Source organism: Lissotriton helveticus, chromosome 4_1 (assembly GCF_964261635.1).
Source record: "Lissotriton helveticus chromosome 4_1, aLisHel1.1, whole genome shotgun sequence".
Classification (NCBI taxonomy): domain Eukaryota; kingdom Metazoa; phylum Chordata; class Amphibia; order Caudata; family Salamandridae; genus Lissotriton; species Lissotriton helveticus.
The window spans coordinates 1,534,168,851-1,534,183,891 of record NC_136063.1 but is presented as its reverse complement, the minus strand read 5'-3'; the positions used below and the strand labels follow the sequence as shown (position 1 = coordinate 1,534,183,891).

The window sequence follows — 15,041 nt, the reverse complement described above, 5'->3', positions numbered from 1 at the left end:
CAATTTGCTCTTTAAAATTCAATTTGTGTTGTCTGAGAGTCTTCTTTCATTTTTTCTCATTTTAGTAATGAATTTGCTTATCCATATTGCTATTTGGGACCAGGAAGCAGCTGTATGGTAGTACTTGTTAAGGACATTCCTATCACAGTACTTGTTGAGGATATCCGTGCCTTTTGGATACAATTGTCACCTGTTGCAAATGGTACAAAATATGTTGTTAGAGTATTTGTTGTACACAACAAGGTGCCTAAATACCCCTACATAGTACATGCTGGGGCTTTGCTTTTAGTACTTTCAGGCTTTAGACTAAATATGTCAGATGCATTATTAGTGTTGAAGAGACAATAAATGCCACTACCACCGTCCTTTGCCAACATATATTAAATGCTCCCCATTTACCTTTATAGCAGCTTGTTCAATCAACAATACATATATATGTAGATAGAGAGAGACAGAGAGAGAGAGAGAGCGAGAGAGAGAGAGAGAGAGAGAGAGAGGGGAAAGAAAGTGGTGTGCACCCAGACTTCAGAATTACCAGGCACTTTATTCGGATGAAAAAATGTGTAGTAGTTTGCTCCCTGCTGGCGCGTTTCAGTATATTGACTTGATCACAGGTGAGCAGTTTTTGCGAGGTACACAAATCATGTGTTATTTAAAAGCAAATTGTAACTATCAAGGCATGTCTTTACCTCTCTTGTAGGAATTCATGGGAAGACATGTAATGGATTAGGTAAGACTGCAGTGTATTTCAAATCAAAGTCCAGTACCTCTTTTCATTTCGACATATATTATTCAACATATATTATCATTTCAACCACTTCACATGAACTCAATATTAACACTGGCCCTTAACTGGTGAATCTGCCATATTGCAAATGTTCTTCAAGGCACCATCGTCCAGAGTCTACAAATGGGGATATATTACCCCCACTTGCTTCCCTTGCCAGCTTCCACTCATAGTTTACATTAGATTATTTCTCTCCCAACAGTGGCTTCTTGGTGAAGGTGAATGCATCATTGATCTATCGGAGCTCAATCTTTACTGACTGTGATGAGTGAGTTCTTTCTTGACCTATCCCGGTGTATGGAAATGAGCAAAATCCCACCTGTTTCGCCTTGCCCCGTCTTCCTCTGTAGTAAGCAAAGGTCTTCTCACCTTTTGCCAGGATGAGGGACAGCCTACCAAAAGCCCCCCCCCCCCCCAGCGCGCTTCCCACCAATTTTGGTGACGCGTTCTTGATGCTGAGGAATATGAGCACTTCTCCACCAAACAAAGAATCACTTGCTTCATATAGTTAAGATGGAGGACCCTTATTTAGTGGAGATTTACCGCTTTGTAGTCTTGTTGTCTTTTCTATTGGAAGATTCATGTTAACACAGAGTTCTGGACGAAGACGGACAGGGAACAATAAGATTGCCGAAATGCATACAATGTCGCTGGGGACATTTCCTCATGGTCCATTATGCAGCTGTAGTGTGGACTACGTGCCATACATTTACCCAGCTGGGTAGCACTTACTAATTAACCAGTAGAAAGTACTACAGTTGACTAGACTTTTTCTGCACAACTGTGGAAAGGTTATGTTTGGTTCTTGCCCTGAAGCTCATTTCACAGAAATTAAACCTCAAGTTGTCGCACTTACAAAATATAAGCATAGCAGGGGCCAGAGTTGAAGCTCCATTTCTGTAAAAGACAAATGATCCTAACTTCCTGGGCTCGGTGAAGGCAAAGCAAGTATATTTTCTTAGCAATTACACAGTGAAAATGGATTAGAAATAATTTGTAAAGGTGGATGAATTGTTGATGTAGCAGAGGCAATCTGTAGTGCCCATAATGAATAGGTTCATTCTTGGCCCAAGAGAGTAGAGTCCATGGTTGTCCCATTGCATTACTAACAGTATGTAAATGTGTAAATCCCTTAGAATCTTCGCCTGTTTGGCCCTGCCCACCTTATTAGTATGCAAAGGTCTTCCCGACTTTTACCAGGATGATGGACAGTTTGTTTCCTGTCAATTTTGATGACTTGTTCTTGATGCCTAGGAATATGAGGACATCTCCACTAAACAAAAAAGCACTTGCTACATATATTTAAGAGGAAGTATCAGTGTTTAGTGGAGATTTAGCTCTTTATAGTCTAATTGTTTTCATAATAAGATGATTCATGTTATCACAGATTTCTGAATGAAGACGCATGAGAAACTATCACCTTGCCAAAACTAACACAAGGTCACTGGAGACATTTCCTCTTGATCCGTTATGCAGATGTGGTTAGAATATGCACAGACATTTACCCAATGAGGTAGCACTTACTAATTAACCAATAGAAAGTACTCCAGTTCGGTAGACATTTTGTGCAAAGCTGTGGACTTTTGTTTGATAAAGGGGTAGGTGAGGTACTGTTCTGGCACAGTTACTCACACAGATACTGATACACCCATACAGACACTCAGACACCCACTCACACACCCATTCTGCCACTCTCTCATCAACTCACAGACCCAAACAGCCACTCACACACTCAATCACGACCCATACAGTCACGCACACACCAAGTCGCACATCCACAAAACCACTCACACACCCACTCACTTACCCATACTGCCACTCATATACCCACTCATAGACCCATACAGCAACTCACCAACCTATACAGCCACTCACACACCCACTCTCAAAGGTTACAGGCTACAGTTAGGGATGGGTGGAACTTGTGTAGTTATACTCCACGGAATTCCACAGACTTACCTGAAAACTCATTGAAATTCAGCAGAGTTCCAGTGTGGCAGAAGCTGTCCCCAGTCCTACATGACTTTAAAAAGCCACAGTCCGTGCCCTCAGTTGTACAGCAAATGACAAATTCTGGTTTTGCCACGGTGCAGGGAAGAAGCTGCTTCTCCAGCTGTGATGCTGTGGGTTCAGCAGGGAATACATTTCTCCTAAGCCTTCTTTCGAGGTCCGACTCCTCCCAATTTCTTTGTTCAGCAGAGAAGACACAGTGCAGAAAGGCTCGTCTGATAGAACAGCCCGAGCGGGAACCTAAAGTGGCGTCAGTGTCGAGGGATCAGTGATGGTAGAGGGGATCTTCTCTGCGGGTTGTTGGTATGGTAATGGAATCTCCGTGGCCTGCACTGGACTGGAAAAGACACTTGTCGACTGTGCAGGAGAGTCAGTGGTGTGTTGGTAAGACAAGGCCGAGTGTGTGGATCTGCTCTTTGCCTGCCCCTGTGTAAGTGTGTGACAGTTGAGGTTTTCTGCTCGCCACTTGTGATTATGACTTAGTTTGCTGCCCTTGAGCAAAGCTCTGCAGGCCTGCACCTGGCACTCTACATTGAGGACTATTTTGGTGGGGTGCCCCACGCTCCTTGTCCTGAATCTGGGCCAGGTGTCTAAAAGCTCTGAATAGCACATACATGATCCAGTAAAACTTTTAAATCAGCAATCAATTTGCATTTAAATGGTTGGCAAGTCTGGTATTTGCTCTCTTTGATTTTTTCATCACCTGTGTCCTCCTAATCTGGCACAACTGAAGGTGCCAGACTTTCCTTACTATGTGGAGGGCATCCTCTTGACAATCATTTGATTCAGAAAGATAAAGTCCACAAGTATCTAAATAAAAAACCAGTCTAACATCTTCAGATGTTGTTGAAGAAAAGACGTCCCGGAGACCATATACCTAATCCAAGTGTAACCCATACATGGTGTTTTTGAAAGATGGCAACTCATACTGGGCCTAGTCTCACTCTCACGCTTAAGAAATCATACCCTTTTACTCATGTGTTACTTAGTTTTACTTTCAACATGTTTTGGTCTCTATTTCTTCCACATCACATAGATGCTGTCAGACAATCGCAACATTTAAATCAAGAACAATTGCAATAACCGTCTTGTAATTTTATTCTACATCAGAATTTAAAATAAATACACACATGATTTAATATAAAAGGGTAGTATCGTAAGTACAGAAATATTTGTAAAAAGTAGTCATTCATTTAATAGTGAAAATTAAAGCACAGGAACTCTGTTCCTTTGTATTTCCACTGACTTCTACATATTCTGTTGTGTGGTATTGCTATTCAACCCTTGTTCCTACATTTTAAGTGCATCTCTGGTTTCTTCCACCTGCCACAGGAGACACTTATCCACGTATCCTTGGTGCATGTTTCCTTTATTTTCCTGTGGCCTTGCAAATTCCAAGAGCCCTGGAATCAGCCGTCTCTGCTGTCATGCATGCTGTATGTCGCACAAGTGCTTGCTCGTAAGCGTTTATGATTGTGCTGCATCAATCAGCATGAGGGGCTATGTTAGGGTGTTTTTGTCGCACCCAATGAGAAATACCAAAGAGGAGAGGGGGCGAATACATCAATCAAAGAGTAGCAGTCATAATCAAACATAGTAGAGGGACCACAGCAGTTGGGCTGTGATAAGGACCTAGAACATTAACCTCCAGTCACAGTAGTGTCAAACTAGAGGTGAGTGCTGGTGCAAACCGGTAAACACTGGTAAACAGCGGTTGTGGAGTTTTCTCAGAACTTTGTGATCCAAGGGGAGTTCACCACCGTCCCCTATTTACACTAAGGAAATAAAGAAAAATAGATCTTAAAAATTCACTAAAATCCCCAAAGGTTACATGGTTTGTTATACTTAGGAAATAGCATTTAAAAAACTGTAGAAATTCACTGGAAAATCAAACGTTACAGGGACGTTATAGTTAGGAAATTGCAAAATAACAAACTTGGAAATACACTGAAAAAGCCACAGGTTACACAGATGTTATGTTTAGGCTTGGATTTAATTTGTACAAAACCAAGCAACATTCTGCAGTTATAGTTACCTGAGCTAACAATAACTTATGCCCCTGCAATGCACTGCTGCTGACCTCACATATTACATCACTCATGACATGGTCAGTGACATCACTTATGACATCTCAAATGACATCACTCATGACATCATCCACGGAACCACTCATAACCCCAGACAACCTCTCATAGACACACTTACACACTCACACAACCTGTCCCATTCACCGATCCATAGAGCCACTCAGACACCCACTCACTTCCCATGCACCTACTCACATAGGCACTCACTCACCCATATAGATACTCACACACCCACTTAGTCACCCATTCAACCACTCACACACCCATACACTCACCCATACAGCCACTCAAACATCCACTCACACATCCATACAAGTACTCGCACGTACTCACTCACCTATACATCCACTCATATAGCACTCACTCTCCAGCACAGCTACTCACACAATGAATCAGTTAACCAAACAGCCACTCCTCCACCCATACAGCCACTTACACACAGTCACTCACCCACACATCCACTCACACAGCCCCTTAGTCACCAACACAGCCTCTCACTTATCCACTCACAGACCCATAAGTCACTCAATCACTCATACAGCCTCTCATACACCCACTCACTCACCAATACAACCCCTCATGCACCCTTAAAATCACCTACTCCCTCTCATATACCCACATAACCACACAGACACCCACATGCATTCCCATACAATCCGTCACACACACACTCACACACCCATACAACCACTCACGTAGCCACTGACACATCCAGAAAACCCTGACAACCCCATTCATAGACCCATACAGCCACTCATGTAGCTATTGACAGACCTATACAGCCACTCAACATCCAGTGACAGTTCCATACTGCCACTCACACACCGACTCACACACCCATACAGCCTCTAAGGCACCTACTCACACACTAATACAGACAATCACAAAGCCACTCAGATGACATATGTTAGAAACAGTATCACTCATTAGGAGTACAGAAAGAATAGTAATTAAACTCAGGTTGTAGCTTAGTATTTATCTTTAAGACTCAGAAACCTTTAAGAAACACATACACTCACTAGATGATGTCATCAGTGATGTCATTTGGGATGTCATGAGTGATGTCACTGACCATGTCATGAGTGATGTGATGTGTGAGGTCCTATGCAATGCATTGCTGGGGCGTAAGTTATAGTTAGCTTAAGTATCTATAACTGCTGAATTTCAATGGTTTTGTACGAGTGACATCTGAGCCTAATTATAACATTGTTTTTTTCAGTTAATATATTCAGGCATGGTTTGCATACATTTGGACGATTCTAATATCTTTCTGAACACCCTCACAATGCACATTATTATGCTGAAAAGTTTCTTTCTTCCACAAGTTCAGCTGGAATGAAACCACCTTCTCCAGACACATGCTCAAAATATAATATAGGAGGTTATACTCCAATAAAGTTAGAATCTTACCAAATTTTATATGAAGTGGTTTTCCTGTGGCCCAGGTCAAAAGTCTTGATACTAACTGCTTAGAAGGGGGAGTTCACATTGAGTAAGCTATAGTGAAAGCTTTGTTTGGAAATCCCAAAGTAAAATGTTTCCCAGGGGGCTTCACAGTGTCATAACCCTTCTTTCTCATAAAATGCCCACCTCCAAGTATTCCCAGTGGCAAATATGTAGATGTTCATTCAACATCCAGGTATGGCTTGTGCCTTTTGTGTTCCCTTATGTGCAGTTTTCCTACTGCATTTCATTCCTATTACCTCCCTGTTAGCTCCCTCACTCTCTGCGGGACCAAGGTCCACTCACAGGCACACAGAACCATCATTAGCGACTTCCTTGCGCAAAATATGCACTTCTCATTTTCCCCACTAACATTTTGTGTTGTTAAAAAGAACCTGCTATGGCTGGGTGGAACCTGATATCTGATCTAATGAATAACATGTGAGACAATACTGTGCCTCCTTTTAAGAAGAAAAATCCAGCAATCACCTTAATGTGCTAAGTTGGGAACATCTAGTGTTGCAGTGACCTTTGACCTAATAGTTCAAATGCCTGGTCAGCGAGATGCGTCAAAGTATCCAGGTAGGATAATGGTTGGCTCACAGGAGTACATGTACAGTTGATGTTGTATGAGAGTCATAACTGGGCTGGTGCTCCATCCTGCCCAATCCATCCCTCTATCGATCAATACCTAATCTCTTTCTATGGTTGTTGGATGACACAGCAAGGTATAACCAATGTGGGCAAAAGCAGGGGGTTGTACATATGTGGAACAGAGGTGTTTAAGATGCCATACAGTATGGCTGTTATTTTTACCACCATATATATTTCCCACTGAGTGTATCACATTGATTTCCATTCCGCTTTGGTCTCTTTGATTTAAATCTTGAAATGAGGTTTTAAAAAAGTATTTCTGATTTTGAAAAATTAATGTTTGACCATATTTTGTTTTAGGAGAAGCAGAGAAAGAGAAAGCCAAGGGCAAAAAAAAGCTGTGGTGGCGGCCATGGGTTGATCATGCTTCCAGTAGGTTTTCTCACTCATCTGTCAATTACGTGGATCTAACCCTTATATCCTTGACCAGAATTGAACCATCTCTGTGCCTTGTTTGTTTTTGCATGGTTTAACAGTTGTGACTCAATGGAGGGTCTGAGAGCACAAGAAAAAGGTGTAAAACAAAACCTCCAGGGCCTGGTTTACTAATGTGCCCACATTTGTGCAAAATTCACGTGGCTTCTGATAACTGCACGGCTGCACATTTTCGGGAAGAATTCAAAAGCAAAGTGTTGCCTTCAATTGATCCCTTCTGTGAGAGCCACCCAAGTGTTGCATTCAGCCCAGCTGTTTTTTGAGGACAGTGAAGGAGGGCCTTGTTTTCAGCAATTTTTCACATTAGCATGAAAACAATATTTACAGTCGACTTATTTGTATTTCAGCTTTTAGTAGCCAAGATCATTGAATCGCCACATCTAGATTGTTTATCCTTACTATATAATGGATGACCTCAAATGCTAAGTTGCCAATAGATTATGTTATGGTGACATGCATTTTGATAATACAGTGCAATTTAGATATAAATTTGCAATGTTTAAGCAAGAAAAAAATCCACCCCCCCATAAACAGCGTCTCATACACCCACTCATGAATCCATTGCATTTAATGGCGATTCTTGTGTCCTATCAATGATCATTTCTGGAAAAAGTGAATTTTTACTTTTTTCTTTAATATCCCTTTCTAATAGTATGTGTCATTGACTGGGCTGGTCATGCTTTGGCACTCTGTCTAGCAGCGGCTTGTGTGATACGAAAAAGCACTTTTTGTGCACTTTACGATGTGTTACAATACCTATAAATTAACTTCTAGACTGGTCTTTGTACGGCAAACTGCTGTTTGTATCTTCTGTGCAGTTATCCTACACCCTCTTTATAAGGCTCTCTGTGGAAAACTTCCAGCACTTTTTCTGTCATGAAGCTGAAAGTAGGTTATGTCTAAAATGAACTATGCTCAGAATGTGCTCTCCCTCTAAATAGCAACACCTTGCTCCAGCTCTCAAAATGCTCGACTCCCAAGGGCGGCGTTATAAAGAGGGTGTAGTCCATTAGGAAGTGGGCCCCAGGGGGTTTGATTCTTCTACGATGGACACCACACAGAATGAGAACATTCCTTCTATACTTGTTAGCAGCATGTGTGCCCCCCCTTAACTTGGCCATCACCACTTCTGTGCAGCATTGATTCTGCTTGTAAATATAGCCATTGATCATGTAGTATTAGGACCATTCATAATCATCAATCATTTAGGTCATTTGCGCTTTGCCTTGATACAATTAACCCAGGCAAATGTGCTGATCAATTAGCATAACAAATTAAGCCATTTCTTTTATGGAAATATATATCAACTCTTGTCTTTATCATAATTAATCCTAACACAATTTTAACCCTGCATACCTTAGATGCCCAAGCTATCTCCATCACGTTAGCCTTCAGAAATACAGATAGCATGTTGGTGGAGGTTTATTTTGAACCCAGAAGTCCATTGTGATGTGTCACTAAATGAGTAGTCAGCTTTTCCTGCCTGTAGTCACTATCAACAATGAGGGTAGAAGAAAGGTGATATCCACTACTGGACAGAAAGATATCCTGTACTCTGTGTTTTGCTTTTAAGTCCTTTTCACCCACAACACTGCCTGATCCTCACCAATTAGGGTCAGTGTGGGAATGAAGGACTGTGGAGAGGTGACACATAAGTTCACAATATTCGAAGCCTCTTATCAGTGGCCCAGAAAATAGACCAGATCGCCTCCACCCCGCCATGAGTTACTGATACAGACGGGCCAATAACTCCGGTGGTGGGAAAAATCCGGTCCATTATGATTTGGACCTTGACAGTTCACTGAGAAATGAGGAATTGCCAAAGGGATTGGTAATTCTGGGTCTGGTTCCCCAAGTATTCCTCAATTTTCCCTTGACATTCACAAGATTTCATGTTTTCAGCAGCTGAAAACTTTATGTGAAAGTTAAAATGTATAATTCCGCTACGGCCAGTGGACCAGTAACTACTGCTACCGACCCCATCCGAGTTAAGAGGCCACTCAAAATGAGGGCCTAAATGTGTCTGGCATCTCTTCTCTATTATCTTGACCACTTCTGCCCTCTAACACCCCTCCAATAACAAGTCTGAAACGTGAGTGGAGTTGTTTATTCCTATTACTAGTCCTAGGTGCCACTTCCTTTTGGTTCCATGCCGCCTGATACTAACAGACTAATTCATGATTGATAGTCGATAAGGTTTCTCTCAGAGTCGAAAGCTTAATTCTTCCTCCAATAAAATGATACCAACACAGTTTTGTCAAACTTTAATGCTAAGCAGAATTTTTATTGTACTTATTTGCAGAATCAATCATTTTTCAGGAACAGACAACAGGTCCTGGGCACAGTGCTTGATACTATCGGCTAAGCAAAACGTAGGTTGTGAGGGGCAAACTATGCTATCAATATGATGGCTCAGGTTGCACCTAAGCCACAAGAAAACTGAGACCTGATGCATGTATTTCTTTACGAAACTGCTTTTAACAACCCTTATAAAAGTTTCAAAGGGCACCCTTGCCACCTTTGCCCCTAAACTGTAGCGTGAGACCTACCCGGAGTAGGCCACAGAGTAATCCTTCTGATGTTTCTATGCTACGGGGGCTCCGTATTTTCCGTTTAAAATTATGGTTTAGAATGTTTGGAGTGTTGAGATGTACACGGTCCTCTCCTCTGAGAATGCACTGAGTTGCTGAGCAAGTAGTAGGGGCTGGAAGACAGTGCTCCTATTCATATGAAGTCATATGGTAACCTTAATCCAGAGTAATCCCTAGGTGTACAGACACAAAGAGACCTTCTTTCTCACCACCCATATACACCCTCATCTCCAAAATCAGAACCAAAGGGTGATTGATGTTGCTCTGTTACCTGAGTGACAGATTGCCTGGAGTAGTGTTGGAAGCACTGATTCTGTGGCAAGACACATCTTCATAGGAAGATGTAGCACGTCAGTGTGCATGTGTTGAACTTTTGACCCCAAGCCATTCTAGAATGCATTAATGTGATAGGAAAGTGGGCACACTATTCAATGGGATGGTATCCCTTTCCTTTTGCTAACCTTGAAGAATCTTCATTTGATATTTGTATGCCTAATATCTTATATATTATGTACACAGGTTAGGCCCATAACAGCTTAGTTTTATCTACTCCTAAATTGATTGTAATTCCCTTAGTGCATAAAATAATGCTAATTGAAAAGAATACTACCATACAGGACACAACTGTCATAGGCGGGTGTTTTCATTCTGTGTGTGTATTTCAAAATCTGCATTTCATATGCAACAACAAACGCACTATCTTGCCCAATCTATCAAGTGACAAGTAAACTGTGCCTACAGTTCCATTTCTAAAGGGCACTTTGCTACTTTAGATAGAACTATCATTTTTCAAAACCTAAGTAGAAGATGATGGGTTTCATTTTATTTAATATTCATATCTATGATTATTAACTATTTATTTTTCTGTGATGTTCAAAAATCGTTTTTTTGAGAAATCGGATCAAGTCTCTTTGGGGACCCCATTCACTAAGGTTGACTATTTAATAACAAGTAGAGCTTGGGACCTGCCATTACACTATCACCTTTAGTGAATTGGGCCCTCTTTCCATGTGCATAAATAGGGAGCTACATCACTAATCTAGTGGGCCCTTATATATGAGTAATGTTTAATTTGTGTATAAAGGAACACCATGTAAAAAGGCATTCCCTTTGGTGGTGTTTCTCAGCCATTTCACCCTCATTATGACAATCTTCTTGGACAGCGGGCATTTTAGAAAAACAACTAGGTGTGCACTGTTCCAAATTCTTTAACTGTGCAATAATGTAGGAATTTGTGCTCTGTAACATGCAGTAGTGTATATTATATAAAGTATTTTGTAAAGTACAATGTATATATGCTTGATCTGGCAATCTCTAGATCTCTATGCAGCGAGAATCTTTCTTGCCCTCTACTGATGTTTGCAAACACAAATACGTTATTGCTATTCAATCATACTTTTTGTCACAGTGGCACTACAAATTGTATTTAATACAGTACACATTTTCAAGTTAATTTATCTCCAGTGACATAGGAAATTTAAACAGTACATCCAAATCAACCCACTTGTTAAACAGTATTCATTTTAAAAGGACTTTCCTTTTTCATTCTTTAATCAAATTTGAAAATGTCCGTTAAATCTGGATTGATGATCATTTTTCTTGAACACAATCATTGGATTTTTCAGATATTCTTCAGAATTATTGCCACCTGTTCTTGGTTTACCTCAAAAGACTAAAGAAATGATGCGTTTCAGATAAAGTATGACAATAACCAGACAAAATCAACCAGGCCATTCCTGAAGAAAGTATGATTGAATTGTGCAGGAGCTGTTGCTAATTTCATGGTCTTATAATGAGGGTTAAATGTTGAGTTCTTTTGAAGAATATCAGTATTGCTCCCCTCTAGTATTTTATGTTTCTATAGTTATTTATGCAACTCTTCAAGCTTTCAATGAAGCATTACTTCAACAGCCATTAATGCTGGGCAAAGTAATGTATCAATCTACTTTTTCTCTCTTGCTCCTTATACCATTTTGATTTTCATTTCTCTTTTCTTCAGTCATTGAGGCCAGTTACTTTGTTAGAACAATTGTAAAATTTTCTGTTCAAGGATATAAGGCAGAGTTCATTTTTCTGCATACTAATTTGTGGAGGATTGGGGGCCCGACTCAATTCACTCACGCAAATCTGAAACATTTCTGAGCAGATTTTAGCCCACCCTTTGTGTGTTCCTTCCAGTTACACAACAGTATATATTATCAATAATGGTGTCACCTTATCCAAATGACATCTTGCAATGGTGAAATAGTCAAATTTTCTAGCCGATGATTAGGCAACACAACCATTTTCATGTATTCAACAATGCACAACGTTTCTAAGTCAATTGCACAGTATGATCTATTCCCTGCTGCACCACTGTGCTTCTCAATACACACATCTCTTCCAATTGACATCACTTTTTTAATTCATGTGCCATTAGTTTTGTCTGATTTAATGTCTAAATGGCAAAATATCTACAGTCACTAGTCTTGAGAATTGTACATTAAGTGTGTGCAATTCAAAAACTGCAATCAATAGTTTAAGATTCTGCTACACATTACACCCATACCTCAATTTTTCGTTATCATTTTTCTTCCTGTGCTCTTTTCTTTAAGTTCAGTCTTGAAAGGCAGTATTTTCTGTACTTTTTACTATCTGGATTGCTGTTCATATCTTGTCACTGAGCTTCTTCTGCATCAACTGTCACTCATCACTTTCATTAGAGCAGCCTTCTGCATAGGCACCTGATGGGGAGATTAGGAAACAAAAAAGTTGCTTCAAGAAATAAGCAAATATTTTGTCTCACTTAGTGGTCAGAAGTGGCGATTATTATTTGTTTGAGACGGACAGTGAAGAAGAGGAGGACGATGAGAAGAAGGATGAAGATGACCCTCGTAGGAAGTCTGCTTTCCAGGTACAGTTGCTTTCAGTCTGGTGCTTCTTGTGTTGATGCTCTACTAACAGGGCTCCCTGAAGGAGCTCAACCTGCAATGTTTGTGTGAGTACGATTTTGCTCAATTGCACAGGCTTTTCTCTACCATTTAACTGTACATGAGGTGACTGAGTGTAAGAATGAAAGGTCATTGCTTACCTGCCTGCAATGCTGCTTGTTTAGGCATTGCTTAACTCCCCTCACTTGTTACAAACAGGTAAAACTAAACTCAAAAATAAAGATTTCTTCTGGAACTTTATTTTTTCTATGTTGCAAAGAGAAAACAAGTGTAGGGGGCCTTTTTCTTTGGCATTGCTATATTCTGCCTGGTCAGTTTTACATTGTGAATGTTTTCATTGTTGACTGTATGGGTAGTGAAGAATAAAGAGTATTGTTAGCTCCCATTGTTGGATTTCATTTGTCTCTGAAGGGGATAGAATCGAATAGTTCAACATGTCCATTGAAGCAGGTCATGCAAACCACATTGGGGATATGTGCATGCATGGGTGCTTCTATATGTGCTTATGTGTGTGGGGTCTGTCTGTGTAGTCAAATTGTTTCTATCTGCCAATCATAAACCTGTAAAGTTGACATGCAGCCAATGTCCGCCTAATGCATTTCATAGTTATTGAGTTTCAATTATATTTATCAGAGTTATAGTTTGAGACTCTGAAAACAGTGAGAAATGCAAATACACGAAGTATTGAAGCCGAAGAGCACTCCGGCTGTGGTCACAAAGATAATCCAAATTTCACACTGATTGTGTATAGTGGAGCTTTTGCTTAGCCAAATAATTTTGAGTCATTGTATTCCAGGCAAGTTCAGCTGACACTGCAGCCGCATACTCAAATGCAGCATAAATCAACATGCTGTTTGTTTTTAAGAGACCAGCATTTAATGTATGTGTTGAGTATCATTCTGGGCATATAGTTCAATTTAGCTCTTTTGGCTTACCTTTTCATATTTTATAATGTGTAAAGAATATTTGTCTGTACTAGTGAGAAGCTCTGTCAGTTGGATCTCAGGCCTAGGTGAATGCTATTTGCATTAGATACTTTTGTGAAATGGTAGGAGCACACTGGAAAAAATATCAACCTACAACACATTTGCAAATGGAAGATGGTCAGAAAGTAAGACATTGATGTATGCACTGTGGTTCCTCTTGCTGGAAGCTATTGGTCTCTCAATGTGAGCAGTTGCCAGACCGTTCTGCTTAGAATCACTACCCTCTCACCTGTCCACTCAAGAAATACCACTGCTTTTCTATAAGTTGTACCGTTAAGGGTCCCTAAGAATGAATAATGTAAAGCTATTGATTTGGACTAACTATTCTTTCCCTACGGATGTAGCCTGATGTGAAATGTGAGTTAGAAACATCAATTGGCTTGTTACCGTAAGTGCTGGATTCTTGGTTTAGTGGACTCGCAGTACGCTAATGCAGTGTAAATCAATGAATGTGAATGGAAACAAAAGGAACATGCATGCTAAATCTTTCAGCTAAACATTAACAACTTCCAGAATTCTGTCATGTCATGCAAACTACTAAGATGAAGGCTCACAATGGATTTACTAAATATGTATTGCAGTTTCTGCTAACAACTACCTTGTTATTTGTCAGAGCTCTGCTAAGTAGCATCCAGGTTTGTAGAAGACAATGCATTTTCTTGTAATTGTTTCACAGTTTACATTTATTGACTTGGAGATAATGTTTGGATAATCTCCAATTGATTTGTCATGTCTGAGACAATTCAGAGTTTTTTCCGCTCTGATGTGTCTCTTGTTCAATCGTTACCACATTTGCAACTTACAGTAAAGCACACTTGTGTCTACCATTGGTTTCCAATAAATGTAAATCTGTCTGTACTAATCACGAGCAATAGCTGTCAAGCAGACATGCCTACAGCCATCATGTGTATATGTTCTACTAACGCCTCTTGCTTTGTCCTTCTTTATAGAGAGCTATTGGAAAGTTTGCTTCAGCCCTTATAGCCTTGCCAAAATCTATCCTTAAACTGCCTAAAACTATTCTACAGTACTTGATCAGAGCTGGAAAGGTATTTCCATCATTTTACTCGTATATGTAGTGTGACCTACCCCCTTTGTAGTATTTTAGAAAGTTGGCC

General features: G+C 40.3%; 1 protein-coding gene across 2 annotated transcripts in view; it reads left to right on the top strand.

Annotated features, from left to right (window-relative positions):
• Positions 1–15,041, top strand: part of PIEZO2 (piezo type mechanosensitive ion channel component 2) — a 1,179,452-nt gene that overhangs the window by 935,684 nt on the left and 228,727 nt on the right. For both annotated transcript variants that reach the window (XM_078688152.1, XM_078688151.1), the window contains 3 exons: positions 7,282–7,353; positions 12,797–12,900; positions 14,874–14,972. In XM_078688152.1, coding sequence (XP_078544278.1) covers positions 7,282–7,353; positions 12,797–12,900; positions 14,874–14,972 — 275 coding nt within the window. The remainder of the gene's footprint in view (positions 1–7,281; positions 7,354–12,796; positions 12,901–14,873; positions 14,973–15,041) is intronic.